Source organism: Aulonocara stuartgranti (assembly GCF_965226115.1).
Source record: "Aulonocara stuartgranti genome assembly, chromosome: 17".
Classification (NCBI taxonomy): Eukaryota; Metazoa; Chordata; class Actinopteri; order Cichliformes; family Cichlidae; genus Aulonocara; species Aulonocara stuartgranti.
The window spans coordinates 17,418,086-17,442,665 of NC_138953.1; the positions used below are offsets into that span (position 1 = coordinate 17,418,086).

General features: G+C 44.9%; 1 protein-coding gene across 7 annotated transcripts in view; it reads left to right on the plus strand.

The window, feature by feature from the left end:
* The first annotated feature begins 121 nt into the window (after positions 1–121).
* Positions 122–24,580, plus strand: part of eps8a (EGFR pathway substrate 8a, signaling adaptor) — a 29,242-nt gene continuing 4,783 nt past the window's right edge. Inside the window, exons 1-23 of one of the 7 annotated variants that reach the window (XM_082509553.1) lie at positions 123–368; positions 8,771–8,858; positions 10,588–10,655; positions 13,272–13,339; positions 13,547–13,708; positions 13,881–14,030; positions 14,324–14,406; positions 14,487–14,623; positions 15,080–15,150; positions 15,469–15,595; positions 15,931–16,019; positions 16,252–16,326; positions 16,732–16,880; positions 16,956–17,139; positions 17,232–17,362; positions 18,586–18,697; positions 19,092–19,232; positions 19,326–19,361; positions 20,625–20,648; positions 21,347–21,605; positions 21,836–22,019; positions 22,465–22,597; positions 24,267–24,320. In XM_082509553.1, coding sequence (XP_082365679.1) covers positions 8,794–8,858; positions 10,588–10,655; positions 13,272–13,339; positions 13,547–13,708; positions 13,881–14,030; positions 14,324–14,406; positions 14,487–14,623; positions 15,080–15,150; positions 15,469–15,595; positions 15,931–16,019; positions 16,252–16,326; positions 16,732–16,880; positions 16,956–17,139; positions 17,232–17,362; positions 18,586–18,697; positions 19,092–19,232; positions 19,326–19,361; positions 20,625–20,648; positions 21,347–21,605; positions 21,836–22,019; positions 22,465–22,597; positions 24,267–24,278 — 2,460 coding nt within the window. In that variant the 5' untranslated portion in view covers positions 123–368; positions 8,771–8,793 and the 3' untranslated portion in view covers positions 24,279–24,320. Of the gene's footprint in view, positions 369–3,165; positions 3,343–8,770; positions 8,859–10,587; positions 10,656–13,271; positions 13,340–13,546; positions 13,709–13,880; positions 14,031–14,323; positions 14,407–14,486; positions 14,624–15,079; positions 15,151–15,468; positions 15,596–15,930; positions 16,020–16,251; positions 16,327–16,731; positions 16,881–16,955; positions 17,140–17,231; positions 17,363–18,585; positions 18,698–19,091; positions 19,233–19,325; positions 19,362–20,624; positions 20,649–21,346; positions 21,606–21,835; positions 22,020–22,464; positions 22,598–24,266; positions 24,321–24,580 lie in introns of those variants that run through there. The other 6 variants (XM_082509550.1, XM_082509547.1, XM_082509549.1 and 3 more) reach the window with 6 other exon arrangements.

Sequence of the window (24,580 nt, forward strand, 5' to 3'; positions counted from 1 at the left end):
AGTGTTTCAACTCTCAGTAATGCTGAGTAATCATTTGATATATGGACCTGCAGCAGAGTTTAGGCCCAGACACGGCTAGTGACGTCAGACTTAACGACCTGATTGGCGTGAAGGAGGCGTGGTCAAGTAGGCAGACTGTCCTGTCAGTCCTCACTCAGGGCACACACCGCCCTCTACTGCGGTCCGTTGCTTTAAAGCTGATCCAGAGTCAGCCGCAGATTAATCTCCGCTAGGAGCTCCCGCAGCCGAACAGGAGTGCAGTTATTCAGACACAGAGTGCAGGCAGGAGCCGGTGAAGCGCCCGGAGCTCTCAGCGCGGACTGTGCCATGTCTCTGTGACCTCGGGATTTTTGAAGCCGCACCTGCAGGTGAGTCTCCTGATCCGCCGCGGAGGGGGGGCGTTGAGGTCCGGGTTAGTCCGGCGGCCGTGGGTGGTGGTCTGTGAGCGGCTTCGAGCCTCTGACCTTAGTGGAACTGCGGACCGGAGCAGCTGAGCTGCCCTCTGCTCTGTGGCAGCAGCCCTGCGGTCACGGGCTCCCACACCAGATTCCGCCGGAAAGATCACACACAGTGAAGCTGTGACCGCGCGCGCGCACACACATACCCGAGTCCTCTTTACCTGAAGCTCCAGTGTCTCGGCCTCAGTTCGGCTTCACTCAAAAACACAGACAGGGCTCAAGTGAGTGTAAATTAAACTTTTATGGCCGCGCTCTCTGTTGCTGTTGGTGTGTCTCAAAGAGTCTTAGTGGATGGGTGACTGGAGCTAAAGACCAACTTTAATGCCAGTTTATTCCGGATAGAGGTGCTAGGAGCGGGCAGTGTGTGCGCCGGAATGGCTGGAAGCTTCCATTTCAGCTCCCAGCTTCTCATTTACAGCCCACACCTTCATTTATTCTGGCTGGAGTCCAGTTCTTCCTAAATCAACAGAATCTTAAATGGAGTTTGGCACACTGTGTTCATAATAGTAAATGAAGGTGAAGGGCAGCTCCTCCCTGCGCCCGGGTGCTCGCTCTCTCCGGAATAAAAACACCTGCCTGCTTTTGATGGCGGATCCGAGCAGTCAGCGGGCAGGTGTGTGAGGCGGCCCAGGCAGCAGGCGACCCTCCCCGGCTATATGCACAGGGCTGCCCGGTGCTCCACTTGTTCGGCTCGGCCTGGAAGCTCTCTGCTCCTCCCGGTGGTACCGGCTAACACCTGGATTCATGTGGTGCACTGAACCTCGTGCCATCACTGCCGAGAGCAGAGCAGCTAGGTGAGTGACCTGACCGGGTCACAGTCACCTGATGTTTATCAGAAAGCTCCTTCCCCCATACACCATAATGAGCCTCTCTGAGGTCACGTCTAGGTCACTGTTACTTCACTGAAGTGGTTCTGACAGAAGGTGTGATCAGACCTGCTTCAGCTGTGTGTGTGTTTACTGCTGGAAGATGGGGTTGTTTTTCCTGCAGGTCAAAGGTCAGCGGGCTCTGAAGCTGAACAGTTGGAGGACCTTTGAGCTGGTTGTGTAATCGAGTGTTTGTATGTGGGCTTCCTGTCAGGCTGCTGCAGGCCACAGCTGGTCTTGGATCAGTGCTCTTCATGGGAACCATCGTCAGCCTGCCATCCTCCTGAGAGCCTCGCAGGATATTTCTGGATGTTTCCATGCCTGTGCTGCTCCACTCCACCTCTGATTGTGTTCAGCTTGGTGGTTGGAGGGTTTTGTCCATGGTGAGCGGGTCTTAACTGTGCTGTACTGTGCACCATAACTGACTCCAGGGTCAGTGGACGTGTTGTCATGAGGGTCTGTGTGTGATGTCAACAGCAGGTACAAATGGAGTGGAAACACGCATTACGATGATATCACTTATAAACTTTTCCCATGAACTCTGAGATCAAAGTGAAAAACGTCTGTCCCATCTTCTGGGCGTCTCCCTGGAGCTCTCCCTGTTTGGCTGTGTTGTGGTTGCTGTGACCACAGTGTGATGTAACCGTACCTGCCAGGTGTTGCTACAGGATTATGGCTTTGAAATGGGAAACTGGGGCCGGTTGGGAGTCGGGTTTCGGACTGAGCCAGCGGTCTGATTTTTAGCAGAACAAAGAGGAGGCAAGGGCGTCGGCACACCTGTTTCACCTGCGACTCACCTGTCTCACCTAACACCAGGTATCACACGCTGTCGTAAGGAGCAAAGACAGGAAGTAAAGGAGCTCAGGACCTCCTGAGGGACTGACTCTTCATTTACTGAAGCACACCACGGCCCGCCTGCCCCATCCTCCACACGGAGGGCAGCATGGACCAATCAGCATGGACCAATCAGAGATGAGACTGTACTCAGAAACAGGAAGTTGAATCTGAAAGTTGAGACTTTGACCTGTTGGGGGCGCTGCGATGCACAAAGCTCGGTGAGAAGAATCCGAGGACATTTGCTGTGCTCTACTCGAGGATCCAACAACAGAAGAAGGAAACACAACAACACGCTCACGTGTGTTAGGTACCTGATCAGAGTCGGTGATATCATCAGGTATTAAAGTCCTGCCTGGAGACTGGTGTTTGGTTTCTGTGACACTACTGAATCGTCAAAGAGGAGTCATGGGGACACATTTGGTTTATGAAGCCAGGAAATGCCAGATCAACAAATCCCAGGTTCTTCTTCTCTGCTGATCAAACTTCTGATCCAGTCCAGATGACCTGTGAGCAATAACTGATCAATAACTGAAGATCTGTCTGCACTCTGAGCTTCAGGAGAAGCTTTGAGTCTGAATCAGAGGCTCTGTTGATCAGCTGCTGAAGATCAATAAGTAATCGTGACACTGAAGTGTGATGTCATCAGGCAGCAGCTGTGTGAAACAAATAACATTTTATTTTTAAAGCGGGTCAGCACCACACATGAATCAGGACCCATTATCGCTGCAGGTTAGATTAAACTTTATTGATCTCCATGGGTGCGGTGGGCGTGGCCTGCTGATAAGATGCGTTTCCCTCACAATGAGTCATTTATTCTAAAAGAAAACAGAAATAAACCGCACATTTCCTTAGCGACCAGTTTTGATAACAGTATTGGGTGTTGCATGACTCTTCTGCACAGAGTAAACTGAGAGTTTTAAGCCCACTCGGTGTTTCCACTGCCACCTGTCAGTTGGAAGCCCCGCCCCTTCCCTATCCCCCACCTGTCCGTCATTAGTGATTAGTCAGGCTTAAAGCAGAGGATCCTGGACGCCAACTCGCTGCTGCAGCGAATCCTGGTGCTGCACCAAGCCCTGGATCCTCGCTAATCCACCACATGATGCTTGGAGTCAGAGAAGCTTTATTTGAGCCGTCTGCGGCATCGACCTCACACTCCGCTCACCTGTGGACGACTTGGACAGGTAGGTGCTCGCTTGGTTTGTTACCGAGGCTTTGTGGTCTGAGAAGACGCCGTCTGTGGGTTTGTCTGCTGCAAGGATTCCGCGGTTCAATTTCTGGATTCAGAATAATTCGCTCTCCAAGTTCTAACTCCTCCCTTTCAAAGCTGCTTCCTGTGATTGGCTGTCTCTCACAAACTGGTGGTCTCAGGTCACAACGATCTTAGTTTATCATGAATCACAGCATCTGCAGCCAGATGTTTGAGTCCCGAGGAGATCTTTGTTAAACCCAAACCTCAGTCAGACAAGTGACTGATACTCCCTCCAATGGAAGCGAAGAGAACTGCTGATGTGAGTGGGCGGGGTTTATCCTAACCTGAACAGAATTTAGGACCAATAAACAGGGACTGAATGTCTGTGAATGATCCACGTGGCACAAAACATTGTATCAGAGCTCCTGAGGAGACAACAGGAAGTTGCTTTTATGCTGCGATTTTTGGATCCACTGCAGTCGTCACTCTGAGGCTGCAGTTTGGCAGTTTGAGCCGGTTCAGCTCACGGTGCCAAAGGTTTCCTGTCTGTCCTCAGGGTGTAAATCAAGGGTGCCCAGTCCCGGTCCTCGAGAGCTACCGTCCTGCAGCTTTTAGATGCATCCTTGTTCCCACACACCCTAATCAAATGAATGGCTTGTTATCAGGCCTTTGCCAAACACGATGGCATGCTGAAGAGGTAATCAAACCATTTGATTCATTCAGCTGGCGTGGACGCCTCTTTATTCTTTTCCGCTTTTGTCTCAAATACCTGCTGACGAGGTGGATTGACCAATCAGCAGGCCCACGGGGCGTGTTTGTGTTTGGCGGCAGGTGTAATCAGAGCTCAGAACTTCTTTGAGATCAGTTCAGTTCTGTGGCTCTGACTGGAGGAAGTTTCTGCTGAAACTGTTTGAAGCGCCCTTCAGTGTGACCTCCATGATGTCAGCAGGTCATGGTTGTGACTGCTGCCGTGCCTGCCACAATCTGTGTCAGTCAATGATGCTCGGTGTGTTTGTAGATGCACTTGTTCACTGAAACTCACTCTCACAGAGACGAGCCACTCTCCACTCACTCTGTGCAGTGTGCTCCTCGGTACTCCCTTGCTGTGAGCCGGTGTAACGAGGCCGCCTGTAATGGGCACCGTGACCCTCTGAGCAGGAATGAAGACTTCAGCACTTTCAGGATTACTCAGGATTATTTTTAGCCTCCTTTACTGCGCCGGCCCTCGCGGACCTGCTCTTGAACAAACTGCAGGTGGAAAGGTGCCTCCAGCTGTGGGTCTGAAAGCGGGTCAGCTGGCGAACACGTGCTGCAGTGTCCAATGTCAGCACCACACGGTCACTGCTGATGAGTATGGATCTTTTCCGGAGGTGATGGAGCTGTGAGCGAATTGGTGTCAGTGACCCGATCACTGAGGCAATTTTTGTTTTACCTTTTTATTTAATAAAGTGTTTCTTCAACATACAGTTCACATTCAAATCTGCAACAATCTTTAAAAACTGATTAAAAATAACACTATAAAATAAAAAAATGAAGAAATAAATGAATGAAATTATGTTTTTAAAGGTACTTGCTAGAAAAAGAAACCAGGGAAATCTAAAGAGACATGATTAAATAAAATTGGAAATGAGACAAAACACTGCAAATAATTGAAGTTACAAGAAAGTCATGAAAACTGATTTTTAAAAAAAATACACCACCTAAGAAAAATTCTCACAAATGTAAATAAAATAATAAAGAAAAGAGTTAAAGAAGTCAAAATAATTTACAGAAAAATATAAAACTAGAGAACATGAAAATAAACGTGTCATAAAAGATTTGAAAGTGAACTTTGAGGCATCAAACTGTTCCTCCTGCTGAAGCTGCAGAACACGCTCAGTATTTGGGTTACAGACCAATCGGAGGACGTTAATCAATGTCTCCTCACTGTGAAGCCAGTCACATGACTCATGACCGCCATCTGAGATCAGGGACTGGAAAACTGAAAATTGGAGGGGCACGGTGATGAAGTTGTGATTGAGCGGATGAGACGTGGCGGCGATGGCTCTCCTGTGTCAGCTGATGGTTTGTGAGGCAGCGGCAGACACCAGAAGCAGTTTCCATGGTAACAGAGCTGTTTCACAAGCAGTTTAATATCTGAGAGATGAGCAGAGTTCGTTCACCATCTGCACTGAGAAACGGGAAATGGGAAAAACTCTGAGATTTAAACTAAAAGGAGGAGTTGTAGAAAATGTCTTCTCTCTGAAACATGGATGCAGTGTGAGCGGAGCACTGGATTGAGGGTGTGTGTTCTTCTCCACCTTCACTTGTATTAGAGTTTGATCCTGAATTTGTTTCAGTGGAACGCTGTGAGGTGGATGTTTGTTGTCGGAGTAAAGATGGAGGGAAGCCGACGGTGCTGCGGTGACCTTCTGAACCCTGACATCAGTGTCATCTCTTTTATGTGGGTGGAGTCTCACGGTTCTTGCTTCATGTCAGACCTTTCCAGGTCTAGAGGCCCAGAGCGTGTGGCGGCTCGAGCAGGGTGTTTTTCCAGTGTCGGCGTGGAAACGCCTCCCAGATCAAACACACAGTTAATGAGTGACCGCCAAGGACGTTCTTATCAGCCTGGTGACTCCCCGCTTCATCTCTTTTCTTTAACATGTCACTCTCCTCTCCTCCCGCCGCTCACCTCAACACATTTATTATTCACAGCTGGAGTTCCTTTGAAAGCCGACCTGTCCTCACATCCATATTTTTGTGACATCACAGCGTCCTATATTCATAATGTACACTCATAATAAACATGGCATTTTATTTTTTGTAGCCTGATACGACTGTGGGTAACTGAGGGGGCTTTTAGGTGTGACTCACAGCGAGAATCAAAGTGAACTTTTTCTTTTCCTGACACAAACCAGTAGTGCTGGGCGATATGGAAAAAATATTTATCACGATATGAATTATTTTATATCACGATATACCACAATATTGCCACGTTTCCAGTTATTCTCTGAAAAGTTTCTTTTCTCCAACTTTATTTTGAAGAGACATTTAACGGAACTGTCACAAAAATGACAAACATACATTTTAGTGCAGCAATATAAATGTATCAAATGAAAACAGCTGTGGCCTTCACTTTTAATTTTTTTGTTTTGTTTTGTTTTTCAAAAATTATAACCAAATGCCAGATTCGGTAAAAGTGCTTCTTCTTGAGCTGCCTGTGTAGCCGTCCTGTTGCATGTCCGGGCATGAAACTGCAACCTGTCGCGCATCCATCGTTTTGAGTTACTGTAAAGCATGTTGCAAATCTGGGTGCACGTAAAGCAGCACCATGTCGCAAAACAACAAGACGGAGTTTCTTTGTGAAAAACCTTTCCTTTTTTTTTTTTTTTTTTTTTTAAATTTACGCAAGAGAAAATAGAGTATGTATAGTGAGAAGACAACGCTGATATATTTGCCCCAGGCTATTTAATTATATATTTTATGTAATAAATTATAAAATTAGGTTAGAAACGACAGAAGACAATAGCCATTTTTTCTATCGTTCACACGATATATATCGTCATATCGCCCAGCACTACAAACCAGTTTAAATCTGTGTGCTTTTACTTTGAAATCCACATGGCATTTAAAGGATTAAAGTGTGTGTCACAGGATCGGTAAGGAGCTTTAACTCTACACACACCTAATCCCCACCTTCCTCCTGCTGAGTGAAGGATACCGGGAAACGTTCAGGAAACTCTATTTAAACAATCATGCTGTAAACGCCTCGTTATCGTAAAGCTTGCTGACCTCACAGCGCCATTGATGCCCCGCCTAAGATAAGTGAGAAAAGAAGAAGTGGCTCTTGCCGTGGTGACCGCATCTCCTCCCAGAGCAAATAGAGATGACAAAACTGAGCCTAACCAGCGTGATCTTTGACCCCTTCAGCTTCCTGGGGTGTCAGGAGGAGGTGGTGGAAAATTAACTTCATATCCATCAGAGTGGGCGGGGCTTTGTGGGAGTAATGATGAGGATTTAAAGCCACTGGGGCTGCACAGGTGGGTGGACGTGCTCAGGTGAGCAAGTTAAAGTCAGGATGACAAATTTGGAATCAGTGTAGAATCAAGCCAGATGCTGATGGTGGAGTAAAACGTAAATGATCATTCAAATTTCGAAACACTCAAGCGATCCTGCAGTAGCGTCACCGCCCACCAGAGACATCACAGCCTTCAGACATGAACATTTAGAGCTGAACTGGATTTTCAAAAAAATTTATTTTCTGAACGTCATTAATCAGTGGCGGTGTTCCTGCGTTTGGATTGTATTGGTTTAGTGGAGAAGCACACAGCGGATTATGTGGTTGGTTCTTCTTCATTGCTTTCTGTATCTGCTGTCTTTGTACCTTTTGAAAACATTGACGTATATTGGGCTTATTTGGGGTTGTGATGGCTTCCTGTCACGCTGGAGGCAGGGTCTCGATGAGGTCACAGATCCGGCCTTGGCCCTAGTCTCAGTTGGTTTGGGTTGTAATGCCTGTACCTTGACTCTTCCTCACCTTTGTGTCCTCATGTTTCTGCTGCTGTCACCCGCGAGGGCTCATGATCGGAGGAGCTAACCAGCCAGTGTATTTTGAGATGGTGTTTTGGTATTTTCACTCTGCTGTCGTTACATCACTTCCTGCTGTGGACTCATCTCTCCCTGATTGCGGTCTCACAGGTTTTCCTCCTCTGCAGCACAAACAGTATGGCTGCAGCCTGGTTACCATGGCTATGAGTCCCAGCTGAATGGCGCTGTGGGAAAAGTAATCACGCGTGGCTGCACTGTACATACTGTGTCATTAACTACCATAAATATGCTCGGGCCCCCTTTGTGTGCCACGCAGTTTTAATTTCCCTGCCGCTCCGTGGGGAACGCCCAACGAGCCATTAATGAGATGAACTCTCTGAGGGCGACTCGCCACTCAGCACTCAGAAACATCCAGATTAAACCCTCGCGTTTCAGCAGCCATCCTGGATGCTCTGGCAGTACTCGCAGCAGCCATGTTGGCGGTCAGGTGGTTGCTCTGTCATCGTAGCGTCCATACCTTACAGGTTGAACCACTGCTGCCTCTGCTGGATGTCAGAGGAACGGCAGCGTGGCAGCTTCATTTTCAGCTTCATTTTCAGCTTTTAGGAGTTATAGAGTTTTAGGGGACCCACAGGCCTCTGAAGAGCTGCTGTTTGGCCTTTTTTGTGCCGTTTCCACTAATTTAGTTTTAGTAAAATGATGAGTTTTGACGCCTCAGCATATATCAATAAAATTGTGGTTTTACGGCACCAGTGCATTCCAGTAGTTTCAGGAGGTATGAGCTTTGTGCAGATGTTTGGTCACAGCAGATAAATGTATTACATTTACCCGGAGCTAGCCTTTGACCCAGCAGTGTGGTCATGTGACTCATGGTGCGTCTGCGTCTCTTCCAGCTGATGGTCCACCGTGAAGCAGCATGAACGGATACGAATCTCCAGCTCTCGCCTCGGGCGTCTTCGGCTCCTACAGCTCGCCCATCAAGTGAGTTTCCCAGCAGCCTTTTCTGCTATTGGCCATGTTAGCCACGTTAGCTCACATGGTCACTTTTTGAATGTGAAACACTGTTAATAATGCTTACTCTGATATGAGGCATAACCTGTGCTGTTTCTGTGACACTGATTGTTTCTGAAATAAGAGAATCTCTTCAGGTTTTTAAAGTTTTATTTTAATACTGAGCTTTTACTGGACTCTGGTAAATTTCGTTCATCAATTCTTTAAGTAAATAACTGAGGTTAATGTATAAAACATTTTATTTTGAACAGTTTCAATTTTCGTTGTGTGTATATTTTGTGGCTATTTTTAAAATAGTTTAAACAATTTGGTAAGTATTAGTTTTAAATATTCAACAGATTTCAAAATAAGATTACAAAACTACAACTTTTTAAAAATACCATAAAATACAACCATAAATTTGTGATGTAAATGAACTGAGTAAATTTAAGTTTAACTGCAGATTAATTGTAACGACTGAAATCTTTCATTAGTAAGTCTTGTATTATGAATTATTATAAAATAGTAATTATTATTTAAAACATACTTTTGTATAGTCTTTGGTAAAGCTTAAAAAATATTTACAGTTTCAATTTTAAATGTATTTGAAGTGTGCATGACAATGTTCAGTTTTGTTAATAATTCCAGTTATTACTGAGTAGTGCCCATTAAACAATTTTAATGGTTAAGTCAGAACTTTTGTTGTTTGTTTGTAAAATGACAGTTTTTGGAGGATTTTTGTGGCCAACTGAAAGCGTCTCTGAGTTTCTTATCCGTGCTGACGCTTCTCGTCTCGCAGCAGTAGAAGTTAAATATTACTGCAGCTCAGCTTCTCTCTGAGAAAACCTCAGATTAAAAATTAATGAAAACTCAAACCGGACACGCTTCAGGAGCTTTACTGGTCTCTGTTACGTCTATACCGAGGCATCTGCTTCTGTGACGGTGTTATTAAGAAATAAACTGAGATGTGGACAGGAAGCAGCTGTCTGACCTCTGGAGGAGCAGAGACCGGATCTCATGGTTTCTGGTTCTGAAGCAGGACCGTTCTGTTTTTCCTGGTTCGTGTGTTTATTCACTGTCCCCAGCCCTAAAAACATCAGCGTGTCCCTGCCCACATAAGAGGATAATCTGGGATAGACCAGCTAATTTCTCTGGCTTGGAGTCATATATGGAGACTGGATATTGATCTGAAATCAATGATTATTGATTTTATTTATTTATAAAGTCAATAATCATTTAAAGAGGGTCTCGCGTATAACTTCATAAGAATAACTTCCTGTGAGTTCCTGGCACAGATTCATTTGTGTGGCAATCATCAGCGGTGTGTCACATGACCAGCTGCTGTGCTGCGCTTCCTGTAAGGTGTCAGGTTTTGTGCCGGCGTGGCTCTGATGTAGTCTGTAATCGCGCTCATTCATTATAAACGTCGTCATGTGGCGAATTAAAGTGTGAACGTGCAAAAGTATCGAGTGACACAGGCGGGATGCCGGTTTGAGATCAGCACAGGAGGGGAGGCAGGAAGTGACATCATAAATAAAACTGTAACAGAAGCCAAACTCGGACACCTCAGAGATGAAGTGAAATAAAATCAAACACTCACGCAGTATCCCTGTCAGGTAAAATCACCTGGCGTCCAATCAGAAGCTGCTGTTGGTTGCATCATCAGCTGATCTCAGATCTGACCTTTGACTTCCTAACTCTGTTCTGCTTTCTGTCCCAGCGGCCATGATGCTCCATCTCCAGAGCCTGCAACGCACAAAGCCAAGACCAGTGCCAAAGCTCTTTACGGTGAGGACCCTCCTTCCTCCCTTCTCCCTCCTCCTCCTGGGAAATGGTGAGGCTGTCCTGGATCATTCTGGACCTCATTTATAATAAAGCTTGGTTCAGAGATGACATCCGTGATCGGGGTGGTACAATGGGTAGCTGACTGTAAGGTGTCTGCAGGTGGGAATGTTACCTGTGAGAGGAGCTGATGTTAGAAATGGTTTAAGGTCATGACGTCAGTGAGGACTAAACAACATGCACAGATTTCTCTGAACACCACATGCTGTAGTCTTCATTACTTCAGATTTAGGTGCTTTTATTCTTGAAACAAACTGAGACTTGGAGTTGAGTTTGAGACTCCAGGTGAGTTAGGTGAACTGAACCTGAGCAGGTTCCGTTCACCTGTGAATCTTTGTTTGATTTATTGGGTTTCAGAGAAATTAGACATGATCCATGACCTCATTATCTGCTTTATCTTTGTTCACAGGATCTGACGAAATCTATTTTCTTCGTTCGTCTGCCAAACACAAAAAGAAAAGTCACAGTGAGACGTGTGTGTGTGTGTGTGTTTTTGTTTGCGTGTGTACCACGTTTACATATCTTTGTGAGGACCAAAACTTGGAATTTTACTATTTTTGGGGGGGCCAACAGTCCGTTATGGCAACAAAAGGCTGTCCCCATGAGATTGAAGGCATTTTGAGACTCAAAATGTGGTTTTAGTGTGAAAGTTACAGTTAGGCTATGGTTAGGATTAGGCATTCATTTTTGATGGTTAGGGTAAGTCAATTAGATGTTCCCACCAAGATATGAAAGTGTGTGTGTGTGTGTGTGTGTGTGTGTGTGTGTGTCGTGTTTTGCCTCGTTTGGGCGTTACGTGTTTGCAGAGTCGATGTTTCTTGTGAAGCATCGATTATCTTCAGACAGAGGTTTGAAGTCCAAACTCGGGGGTACGACTCGTGTTGTCAAACATCTGTAATGGGACAGATGTTTGATTCGTGTGAGCTAGCCCTCAGGTCTTACTGTGAACACGTGTGCAGTAGCTCCTGGTCTCTATCTCCTATGATCTCCGTCACAGTGAACTTTACCTCAGTGAACATGTGACTGAAGTTCAGACCTCCAGCTTTAGACTCTTCAGCCATTGACTGAGGCCTCCTCAGTTCATCAGCAGGAAATCAAATTTTATGCTCACATTGACATTTACCACAGCTGTCCAGCGGGCCTACTGTTGATATAAACTTCAGTTGGAGGCGCTGAGTTAAGGCTGAGTGTGAGGTAAATGTGATGTGATCAGGAGCTGCAGGATTATGGAGCTGCTGTGTGTGTGAATGTTCTCACTGCAGGAACGATTCCTGCTGAAACTTTCTGCCGTGTCTGAGGCAGAAGGAAGATCTGCAGTGTCCAGAGACTCCAACCAGGATTTGGACGGCTGAGGGTTAACCTCGTCAGAGGCTCAGTGTTTCCTCTGAGACATGTTTTCAGTGATGTAGGATCTGGTTACTCTGGCTGCTCGGGTCATTCGTGGGATAAAAGTCGGCTGCTGTTCTCCAAACTTTTGAACTTTCAGCTCTGCTCAGGATTTCATTGCCAGGTTTATTTTGCTAATTCGCTCTGATCCCTGTCAGTCGCCCAGGGGCTGTTTGGAGTTGCTGCCCATGTCCGAGGAGGCTTCAGGTCACCAAAGAGACGTCAGCACTGTGTTTGATCATGTAACCAAGATTAAACAACGGTTTTGATCACATAGGTCACTTTAACATTTCCTGGGACCAATGACGGAATGGTGTCCCTCACAGTCTCAACAAACCCAGTTAGCCCCGCCCTCTAACCTGCAGGAAGTCCAAAATGCGCAAACACACAGCTGGACTTTAAGGCAAAACTTTCATGTGAGCCCTCCTCCGTGTGTGAACAGGAAATTTATTCAAGTGAAGAAGAAGCTCCAGCCTGAGCTCAGGTCGTTCCTCTGTGATGAGAGCTGAAGGATTCAATGCTGTTTTTGTTTTCACACAAATAAAAGCCAAACGTCCTGGCGCTTGGTGGAGAGGAGCATCATGGGTAATCTGTGAAACCATTACCTGTTGGTGCACATGTGAATGAGTTTATTTAAAAACTGAAACGACACGTGGACTCTAGCAAGGACGTCGCTGTTGGCTGTTGTTCTGCTGCTTTGCCGCTGATTTGTGAGCAGCTGTGTGCCGGTCCTCCTGCCAGGTGGAGATAATGGTGACGATGCAGATTTGGCTCTTATCTGCGGCTCTCAGCGGCCTCTTTGTTCCCATCACAGCTGATAACATCTGTCACCTCCTTCCAGAGGGGCTCTGAAGCAGCTGAATTACTGACGTCCTCCTGCAAACACCACCTTTAATCCATCACATGTCCAGGTTCACTCTTCTTCTCTGCTTAATTCAGAGCATCGTCATGTGTGTTGCTTTAGTGTCACTTATAGGTCATTGGAGCAGCATAAAACCATCTTCTCATTACAGTTTCCTCAAGCCTTCTCTGAGTCCATAAAATCAAAGCTGAATGCTAATTTCCAGCTTCAGTCATGAAATATGAACACAGTCAGGTTCCCAGGGGGACTTTAGGGAGACATAAACATGATATTCACAGTCCAGAATAAGAGTTTTTCTCTGTTCTTTTTAACAGAACAAAGGAAACATTACACCAAAACCAGCATCAACAGCCTGACAGACACATCGCAGTATCATGTGGAGGTTGGTGCTCACGCCTGCTCCTCTTGCCTTGCATTTTATCAAACCAAACGTGTTCAAATTTAAGGTTTTCACATACAAAGTGACCAAAAATCACCACTTAAATTATAAAAAACATAAGCTGTTTTGTTTGTGACTGTGATCGCTTGAAGCTCCTGTTGTCCTGCTGATGTTCAGTTTCCTGCCGTTACTCTAAATCTGTCTGTTCAGCACCTGACCACGTTTGTGCTGGACCGCAAAGACGGGATGATCACGGTGGATGACGGCATCAGACGCCTCCGTCTGCTCGATGCTAAAGGGAAAGTGTGGACACAGGAGATGCTGCTGCAGGTGGAGGAGAAGATGGTGAGCCTCATCGACTTAGGAACAAAGGTGAGGCTAAAAACAAGGATTTATTTTTGGTTTTGTTTTTTGTGGGGGGGGTTGTTTGTTTGTTTGTTTTAATTACAAAAGGCAAAAAAAGAACACTGATTCTCAGTGTGTCCTCAGCTTTAAGCTCAGTGTGACCCACTCCGACTTTGACTTGTGGGTTTTTCTCCTTCAGAACGAGCTGGAGAACTTCCAGATTGGCTCGATCCAGCACTGCCAGGCCGTGATGAACGCCTGCAGCTACGACTCCATCCTGGCTCTGATCTGCAAAGAGCCGGGTCAGGTCAAACCCGACCTCCACCTGTTCCAGTGCGACGAAATCAAAGTAAACAGCCTCTGATTGGGCAAGACACTAAGCTAGCCCTGAGGGCCAAAAGTCCTAAAACACTTTAAAGTTGACTTTACTGTGTGATGAAGGAGTTTGCTGTGAAACCTGTTTGCTGCTAGTAAATGAAAACTTTGATTAAAATTCAGCTTTGATGTAAACGGCAAAGGACCGAGGGCAGAGCCCTGTGGGACTCCAACAATACCGGCCTGTTTGGACAGAGTCAGATGTCACGTTATAAATGTGTTTCATCCTGATGAACAACTTAATGATCTATGTTCTTTCTCTGATAGGCAAATCTGATCCAAGCTGACGTAGAAAGTGCCATGATGGATGCCAAAGGAAGCAAAGTGAAAAAACGGCCGGAGACCCTGAAGTAAGAGCTGAGACACTCTGAGGGTTACTAAGCCCAGTTTCTCATCCTAGAAGCTGATTGGCTGATCTGTCTGTCTGCAGGATGATCCTGAAGAGCGATGGCATTATCCCCCCTCCCCCTTCCGCTCCTGCCCCCCAGCCGCCACCGTCACCTGATCTGGTGGACGTAAAGAGTCGTGCAGCAGCCTGGTCGGCATGGACCAATGAGCAGTACGAGGGTGAGTTATGTCACTTGCTAGAAGCCCCAGTCACCTGCGGTTCAAACCTTCTGGTTGTGAGGGACAGCCAGTCAGAAGAAATTTGGGTTAAAGTGGGAGGAGTTTAAGCGGCTTGTTTCGCAGAGTATTTGGGATTATCTCTGACCAGCTGCTTCAAGCTCACATGGGTTTTGTTTTTGTTTTGTTCTTTTGTTTTCTTTTTGACAGTGAAAGCAACAAATACTGAGTTTTGTTTTGTTTTTTTAATACAAAGGCTGCAGGTAAAGTTTATTCAGATGAATCATTCTGCTTTTTATTTCTTTGAGGATTTACTGTGATGTGACTCTGTGTGGAACTGATATGGGTGATAGGACGTAGCAATAAAAATGTCTGTGTTGGTTTTCAGTCACACTTTAATGTTTTCTCATGAATCGGGTGTTACGTTTTCCTCACACATGCGCTTTCTCCCTTCTGCAGCAGACGATAGACGGCTGTCGCAGGACAATGGGCCGGTGGAGATGACGGCAGCTCGCGTAGATCGCGATGTGGTGAGTGTCCCATGTGTGGGTGGGGTTTCAAGGCTGATCTGAGAGCAGCTGGAGGAGCTAAACTTGAATCTGAGGTCGGCCCGGGGTTGTGGCACAATAGAAGATTTAAGCCGATTGAAGAAGGCTGCTTCATTCAAGCATAATCAGAGTTTGGAAGCTTTGGAGAGCAAATCTGCTTACATAAGGGAGCTGAGAGCGCTTAACGCTGCGCTGTTGTTCAGGTTTAATCATTAAATAACGCATACAGGAAACCTGCAAGCCACCGTGAAGGTGAATCAAATATTAAAAGATCCTGAGCACAGCTTCTCCTTTTCGCAGCAAATCCTGAACCACATCCTGGATGACATTGAGTTTTTCGTCACCAAACTTCAGAAGGCTGCCGAGGCCTTCGGTGAGCTCTCCAAGAGGAAGAAGAACAAGAAGGGCAAGAAGAAAAGCCCCGGAGGTGAGAAGGCAGCAGAGCCACACCAATCAAAATATGCAGTAAAAGTGCTGATACTACAATACAGTACTGTCCACATAGACAGATCCTGCTGAAACCAGAGTGAGGGATGTGCTGATCAGAGATCAGCTCGCTGGCAGCTGTTTCCCATCAGGCTGCTTCAGATTTCTGAATCACTGCGTTCCTCAACAATACATTTATTGATTTATTTCCAAACTGTTTTAATAAATTAGTGTGAGTGACAGGAACACCTATCATTCCTCCCTCCTCTGAGTCATGTGACCTGTGACTGACCTCAGTTAAACAAACTGACCTCTGTCATGTTCTGTGTCCACCAGAGGGCGTCCTGACGCTGCGCTCCAAACCTCCGAGCGAAGACGAGTTTGTCGACTGTCTGCAGAAGTTCAAGCATGCCTTCAACCAGCTGGTACCTCCTACCTCCTCTTTCTCTTCCTCCTCCTCCCCTTCCCTCCTCCTTCCTCCCTCCTCTCACAGTTTATTTGCTGATATAAAACTCGCTGATCATAAATGAATCTTTTGTCCGTGTTTTCTCTTGCGCAGGTTAAATGTATTGATTATTTATTGTCAGACTGACTGAATAGTTTCGTTGGTGATGAACCTGCTTCTTGCCTCATGAGCTCTCTGTGCTCCGTCTGCAGGGGAAGCTGAAGGACCACATCCAAAACCCGAGTGCCGTGGAGCTGGTCCACTTCCTGTTCACACCACTAAAGATGGTAAGTCAGCGTTGGCGCCTCACACAGCTACTTCCTGTATGTGCTCTGACTTCAGGCATGGAGCTGGAATAAATCCTTAAGAACTAAAGAAAGATAGAGGCTCCACCTATCATCCATCCATCCATCCTTTAGCTGAGAGGCAGAATCTCTCCTCCCATCAAACCCCTGACATGGAGGAGGAGCATGAGGGACTCGAGACCTAAGATCAGTGTGATGGCTGGTCCACAAACACCGTCACATATCACAACTGCTGCTCCAACCTTGAATCTCAGGTTCCAGTCTCAGTTCCACCCTCAGACCTTCAGGTGGAACACCAGAGCAGCTACACCTAAGACAACCCCAAACAGTGTTGTAAATGTAAGTAAAAAGTTTTTATTGTCACACCCTCCTCCTCCTTCCGCTCAGGTGATCCAGGCTTCGGGCAGCGTTGATCTGGCTCGTAGCGTTGTCATTCCTCTGCTGACCAGAGACGCCATCGACTTCCTTCACGCCTCGGGGACGGCGGAGGAGAGACACTTGTGGGTTGCCCTGGGAGACGGATGGACAAAGAGCAGGTCAGACAGGAAGTAACCGATGGATCAGTCGACTGATTTAATTGGTTGACTGATCAACATCTTGGTCTCCTAAAGGCTGGAGTGGCCGAAGGACCACTACTTCCCGCCGTGTGTTCTGAGGTTTCGTAATGGTTGGGAACCACCTGCGTTGCCGGCGACAACCCCGAGTCGTGAGCAGGAGCTCGCTCAGCTTGCTGAAAGCCTCGCCAACGCCAACCTGCAGAGACCGGAGGACCCAAGGCCGTGGGTGGCTCAGGAGGTAAGGGGCGGGATGTGAAAGTGGCTCTGAGTTAAGCTTTTCTCTCGCTGACGCGGTACTCACTCGTGGTGTGATTTCTGTTTCTGCTGCAGGTGGCGCTGCAGAGGTTCTCCCCTGCTGACGGGTATGCCTTCACCAACACCTCCTACAAACGCATGCAGATCCTGGATCAGGACACGGCCGTGGCTGCTTTCAAACACGCCGCCAGCCGCCGTGTAGACCGGTAACTGCAGGTCACATGACGCCCTGGAGAACTGATCCCACTGCTGTGCTTGCTCTGCTCTACGGAGGCCTGGGAGGGGCAAAATCAATACAGCAGAATAAAGAAAAATCACACAACAATCAACAATGATTAGATGAACTAAAAACAAAATTTCTAAAAAATTAACTAAAGAAAAGAAGTTCAAACATGAGCGAATAAAGAAAACAGTAAATAGAAATTCATTATAAAAATTCAAATGAAGATATTTCAAAAGTAATAAATGGTTAAACAACTACGTATGTAAACAAAGAAAATATAACAAACCAGAATTAAGAAAGAATTCAATCTAATTTTCCTTTTTTTCTTCTTCATCAACATCATAACAATAATAATTATTATTCAAATATTTATGCATGCTCAAATAGAATAATTAATAAGATTTCATAATAAATGAATATAAATATACTAGCACTGTCAGCGTTAATCTCGTTACAGTTAACACCATAACCGCATTAACGCAGCAAATCTCCGTTAGCGAGTTAACACGGATCGCCCCGTGCAAGGGGCTTCACGGCGCTAATGCGTTAACGAGCGACCCGCCTTAACGAACTAACCGCACTAACGCATTGATTCTATGCAGCCCTCACACGGGGCGATCCGCGTTAATGAGCAAACGTAGATTTGCCGCATTAATGCAGTTATGGCGTTAACGTTGAGTAAATGTTTTGAAAATAATACATGCATTAATGAAGTGTTACTGAATGTGACTCAGTTTAATTATCAACGTCAGAACATTTCATTTATATTTGAATATAAAACAGAGGTGAGGAAATATAATCATTGATCAGTAAACTTTAATCAGCTAAAATATTGATAAATCTTCTGTCACTTCCTGTTTGTCCTCCTGCTGCTGATTGGTTTTTTTTGTTGCTGGTTTTCTTCTTCGCTCGCTATGATCTTTGTCTTCTTCTGGCTGACGCTCCTCTGATCTGTCGGTGGGACATTTCTCCACGGCTGCAGCCGTTTAGTTTATGTCATCGCATTTTTACGATGTTCAGCAGCGTCATGGCGTCAGATCCAAACCGATCAGACTTAAAGTGAGAAGAGGTTTTTGTTTGACCTGATGTTCCTCCTCGGAGACTGATCTACCTTTAAAGTTCGGTGTTTGGCCCTGTGGAGCTGCTGTGCTGCTTCGGGTCCTCTTTCTTTTTTGGACTGAAGTCTTCCTTGTTGGTGTGTTTCAGAGGCTTCGACGCTGATGGCAGAGGGCAGCCCAAAATGTTTGCCAAATCGAAGTACGACTTTGTGGGGAGGAACAACACAGAGCTGTCGGTGCTTAAAGACGAGGTGGTTGAGGTAATCATATTAGTTTTCTTCTGCTCGTGGTTTATTCCTGGACTCTGAGTAGCTTTGCATGATTCACAGTTCAGAATAATCCTCATGTAGCTGATACTAGACCTTAGTGTGGCCCCTCCTCTCTGAAAGTGCCTTCCCCTAAAAACAGGTCTCTTCTGATTGGCTGGAGAAGGTTTTAAAAGCTGGTAGGTGGGGCTTCTGTGTCTAAGATGACATCAAAGCGATCCAAGAGTATAAAAAACTGAGATAAACTGAGTGTTCAGAGCTTTAATGTGTAGACATTGACTTCATGTCATATTAAACATGCCCATCTCTATGGGAACAGAAAATACGCAGCAGGAAGTGAGGAGGAGGGGGAGACTGAGTGAAGTAATCCCTGACTCTTGCCTGGCAGGTGCTGGACGACAGGAAGCAGTGGTGGAAGGTTCGTAACGGCTGCGGTGCAACAGGCTATGTGCCAAACAACATCCTGGAGATCACCAAAGCGGTGGACATGACCAGCCGAGGAGAGCCCATCTACAGCCACACCGTCCAGGTAACGCACGCTCTGACGCTCACCGCAGCGGCTCACTTCCTGTCCCATCTCAGTCACCTCAATTCATGTTCTGTCTTTATGATCAATCATCAGCTTATGATGCCAAGGAGGGAGTTTGAGTTGTTCAAGGTAGGATGAGCTGGGTGTGTGTTTCTAGCTCGCTGTAGTTTCCACTTCCTGCGTTTGATTTGCTGTGATCTTAAAGGGACAGTGTCACATTTGAGCGAATCTGGTTACCTTTAAATTATGAAATGACTCTCAGCTGAGAGAGAGATTAAAGCTGTTTTTCCTCTCAGTCCTGTGGACTGGACCAGGAGGACCCAGAGCTCCGTCATAGCTCCAAGGACATTTTACTTATTGTTCTAATATCTACTACTACTTGTTGTTGTTATTGTTATTATTATTATTATTACTTTCTAAAAATGACCCGTGATGGGTGAAATCCATGAAGTAGCCAACTTTATTTTTTACAATTATTATAGATGTTTTAAGGCTGTAAAACCCCTCACTACACACTTTTCTCAGACAGGCATGAACATTTTCACCCTTTTCTCTCTTGTTTAAACACTCTTCAAACCTTCGTAGAAAAATAAGTCCAATATTATAGAATGAAACCAAAGGCACCCATGGTTGCCTCTGACGGTACAAAATGTTTTGTTGACATTGTTGTTTGTTGGGGAGAAAACCTACAATACAGCACTCCAGATCACACTGCTAGCAATCGAAGATTTGAAAATTTGTAATTTGTAAATTTGACATGCTGAACGCATTCTGCATTGTACAGGAGACACGGCACGAGATTGATTGGCTGTAGACCAATCAATCAGGATGTAGAACACAATGCGCTGTTAAAAAAAAAAAAGAAAAAAGAATGCAAAATTGCACAAAATGCTGTTTTGTATTTGAACTCCATTATAGTGAGGGACCACTGTAGTATTATTATTATTTATAGTATAATATGAAATGTTGATAATACATTTTTAAACCTTAGTTTATTTCAGTTTATTTTTACTTATATTCTAAAAGGGTAAACGTGCTGATCTTTAAAGGTGGAATTTCTGTGGTTTAACGGATTACAATTGTGATGGATTATCTTTAATACTTCCTGTGGAGGTTTTCAGTGTAAAATGCCAAAGCCGACAGAAACTCAGTGACGTTTCTCTTCGGTTCTTCGTGGCGCTGCTGTAGATCGCTGAATAAACATTTACTGTTGGTGCCGCTGTTGTCTGAGCAAGGCTAAAATAAAGCAGTGGGCTGTCCCTTTAAGAGGTTTTCTAGGATCAGGTCAGTGACCAGTAGTGGCTCCTCACAGACCCTGGTTCAGTTTGCAGTGAGTTACACATGTTGATTCATCGTCTCATCGCCATCATCTGTCTCATTTCTTGTTGGCAGCAATTACTGGGAGAGCTTAACGAGGTAAACACCACTGAGACTCTGATTGTTGCTGTTTCGAGGGAAGCACTCTGCTCGCCTCCAGCTCTGAACAGACTCCACCGCTTTAGATATTTCAAAGATCAAAACAGTTTTTCTTTGTTCACAGAGGTGTCTCGTCATTAGTCCAGGTCCTTTTTTTAAATTTTTTTACACCACCTGAAGTTCCAGCAGAGGGTCGGAAAACCCTGACTGCAGGAAGCCTAAACCCTGACCCTGAAAAATCTGACTGATGAGAAAGTAGAGGCTGTGCTTTAAAATGTTTTAAAAGCTGCTGCAGATACTGGTGGCTTAAAATTACCTGAAGGGCTTGACCAATCAGGAATATTCAGCGCTGCAAGCCCCGCCCCCAAAGTTGACCTGATGGCATGTGGAAAATGATTCATTGCGAGCTCAATTTAAAGTTCCTGAGGTAGAAATCCAATTTATTTTATACAGACAGCTGAAAACAATATGTGCCGCCCCTCTGCAGGCTTCCAGGAGTCAGCCAATAAGAAGAAAGCAGGCTTTTAGGGAGGAGCTGCAGCTAATGCGCTGAATAAGATAAATGAGGATTATTTTGAACTGTGAATCATGCAAAGCTGCTCTTGAGGAGTCATGAGTAAAACATGGAGCTGGAGATGAACAGACATGCTCACCTGTACACTTAACTGTACACTGAAAAACTCATCTGTATCCTGCAGAAACAGACCACAAGGACAGAGTTTGTCCCCAGCCAACCCGTTGCCACGCCAATGCCCCCAGCCCCCGCACCGGTTCCTCCTGCTCCAGCCCCCGCCAGGGTCCCCACGCCGCCACTGCCTCCTCCGGCCGCCGAGCCCACAAAGCTGGCCGCCGGCAGCAGCACAGTCAGCCGACAGAACAGCAACGCGTCCAGCGACATGGGCAGTGTCGCCATGAGGGAGCAAAACAGCCAGAAACCTGCTGTTGCCGCTGGCAGCCGTAAGTCCAGAAACACCTGCTGATCCAGCTGTTCAGCCCCAACACCTGTTTTAGACTAAAAACACAAACAATCCCATCTTTTTTAAATAAAGTTCAGAAAATCAAACCGTGATCAGTTTGAATACTTTTAATATTCAGACTTGCTGAATAAATGTTTCTACTTAAAGAATCCAGACCATCAGAGGCAGGTGACATGGTACAGGTAACCCTGTTTGTGTTTCTGTCCATAGGAAGGAAGTCGAACATGGAGGAGGTCCAGGACGAGCTGATGCACAGGCTGACGCTCGGTCGCAGCGCCCAGAAGAAGTTTCAGGGTCCCGCCCGCAGTGGCAGCACGCCGTCGGTCAGCATCACGTATGACTCGACACCAGAAGAGGTCAAAGCATGGTTGGAGGCCAAAGGCTTCAGCCCCGTGTAAGTTTGCTGCTTTAACCCGCACTGACCCACACGCTCAGTTGATCCTAAAGTTTAAACCTGTGTTTAGAGTAGGAAGGAAACCAGAAAAACACAAACTGGACTCAAGTCTGAGAGTCAAGTCTGAATGTGACCAATCAGGCATGTTCCTGACAGTCATGTGACTAAAACGTTTGGATTTATGACCAAGAACAGGAAACGTTCACTTCTGGAAGCTTTAATGACAGTTTTTCAAAGTAAAATAATCCACAGTGTGACTTTCATGCTTCAAAGCGGGTCATATAAATAAAATGATGTCACTTTCTTTACCCGTCATCATTTTTAACCATCTCATGATTGTAGTGTGTAACCACAAACTGTAAAAGGAAAGGGGGACATAATTGGAGAGGCTATAATGGAGTGTGTGTGTGTGTGTGTGTGTGTGTGTGTGTGTGTGTGTGTGCAGCACCATCACCAGCCTCGGCGTGCTCACTGGCGCTCAGCTCTTCTCGCTCAACAAGGAGGAGCTGAGGACGGTTTGTCCTGACGACGGCGCCCGAGTCTTCAGTCAGGTCACCGTGCAGAAGGCGGCGCTCGAGGTGGGTGTCACTGCTCAGACCCGACGTCACCATCAGATTTATTCCTATTCATTATAATCAGTCTGATTTTAAGTAAAGGAAGCAGAAATGTCAGTAACTGCAGGAAAGCAACAGAGACAGGAAGTCACTCTGAGGAAATGTGTGCAGTATTTCAAAATAAAGGTTTGGTTTGATTAAAGCTCATACTTCAAATCTTCAAGAACAGCAAAAACATTTTAATTAAATACAAACGTATTTAAAATATATTTTCAGAGTAAAGTTTGTGTATTTAGAGAATGAGGCAGTCATAATGTAGGATATATTCTTATAAAACAGGAAGCATAATTTAAACGCTGAAGTTAAAATGGTCTTAGGTTTCATAATCTTTATATTTCACTAATGAGTTCATACTTATTTGAACAGTAATATTTTACACCCAATAAAATGAAAAGTTAGCCTGTTCTAATATCCTGAAAATATAGTCACGTTCATTATTATTTTATTTTATTTTATTTTAATTAATTGATGTATTTATTTTAATTTCATGTTCAGGACAAGATTTTTTTTTTTTTTTTTATCAAAAACAAAACCGACTTTTGACTATTTAAAAAGTCTGGGTAATTTTTTTTTTTTTTTTTTTTTTTTTTATATTTCAGCTTTTTGAAGAATAATAATTAGACTTTACACATTTTATTAAAAGGATTTAACTTTTTCTTTAAGGACTAAAGGAGATGAACTGCAAATAGCTTAAGATTGCATTACAATAATAACTGTATTATACATCCATAATACTTTACAGAAGCGTCAGTCCCATGCATCCCATGAATCTAAGCCACAATATTTAACGAATAAAGTTTGAATATTAAAAGAATAAAACTGACAAACTGCAACTTTAAGTTTCAAATAATCTAAAAATGAATTTTGACCTGTACTTCCTGCCTTTATTGAGTTTAAACAGCTTCCTTAGAGACATCCTCATCATGATTATGTTCTTAGATTAAAGGATCATTGACACAAACGTTCTGTATTAGGACAGATTAGTTTTCACAAATGAATCTTTGATGGTGAAATCGTGTTATTGTTCACTTTAGTGTCTGTCAGTGTGGTTTTATTACTGCATTTTATCAGATCGTGTTGTTAGTTGAGGCCAAGCTTCCTGACAGCTGATTGGTTCATCAGACAAACGCGTGCAGCAGGAAACGGAGACAAAACAATCTGAGTATCTGACATGTCAGCGCCGATTTAACTGATTACTGAAGTTAGTGAAAATGAAAGAGGGCTAAGTCGCTGAGTTTGACCACCAGAGGGAGCCAACAGGCTGTTGGTGTTAACAGACACCTCAATGCTGAGGATTATTATTATTATTATTATTATTATTATTATTATTATTATTATTATTATTATTAAAACGTTTTGTGCTGGAATACAAATCGGATCACTTCCTGTAATAAAATCTAAACTTCTTTAAAGGGAAGCGTTTTATTTGTAGACAACAGCAGCACTTATGATCCTGATCTTGACGTTGTCAGATAATCTGAGGGGTCAGAGATTGTAATCTCTGTAATCTGTTTGTTGCCATGTGTTTGTGTCTGGAAGCTGGAGGCCTCTTCACGATCTTTTCTGTCTTTAAGCTTTCTGTCGCCAAACTCTGGCAAGGTCTGGTGTTCTGGTGTCTGTTTCCCACCTGCAGGTTTTCTTCTGAGCCTCCTTTGATCTTCTGATTCTGTTACCACACTCATTAAAGGTATCGTGTTCATGTAAATGCAGCTTCATTCTGTTGGCCAGATTTAAGGAAACTGCATGAGATGGAGGACTCATGGGGTTTTACATGCTGTGGTATTCAACAGGAGGTCCTCCATGACTCATGACAAAATTAAGATACTTAATGCGATTCAAGTAAACCCTTAATTTTATTTCCTCTTTGGGTACCAACATGTTCCAGTATCTGTTAGTACTAATTTTTTTTTTTTTTTTTAAACTTGGTCAGAAGATGTCAGGCGAACT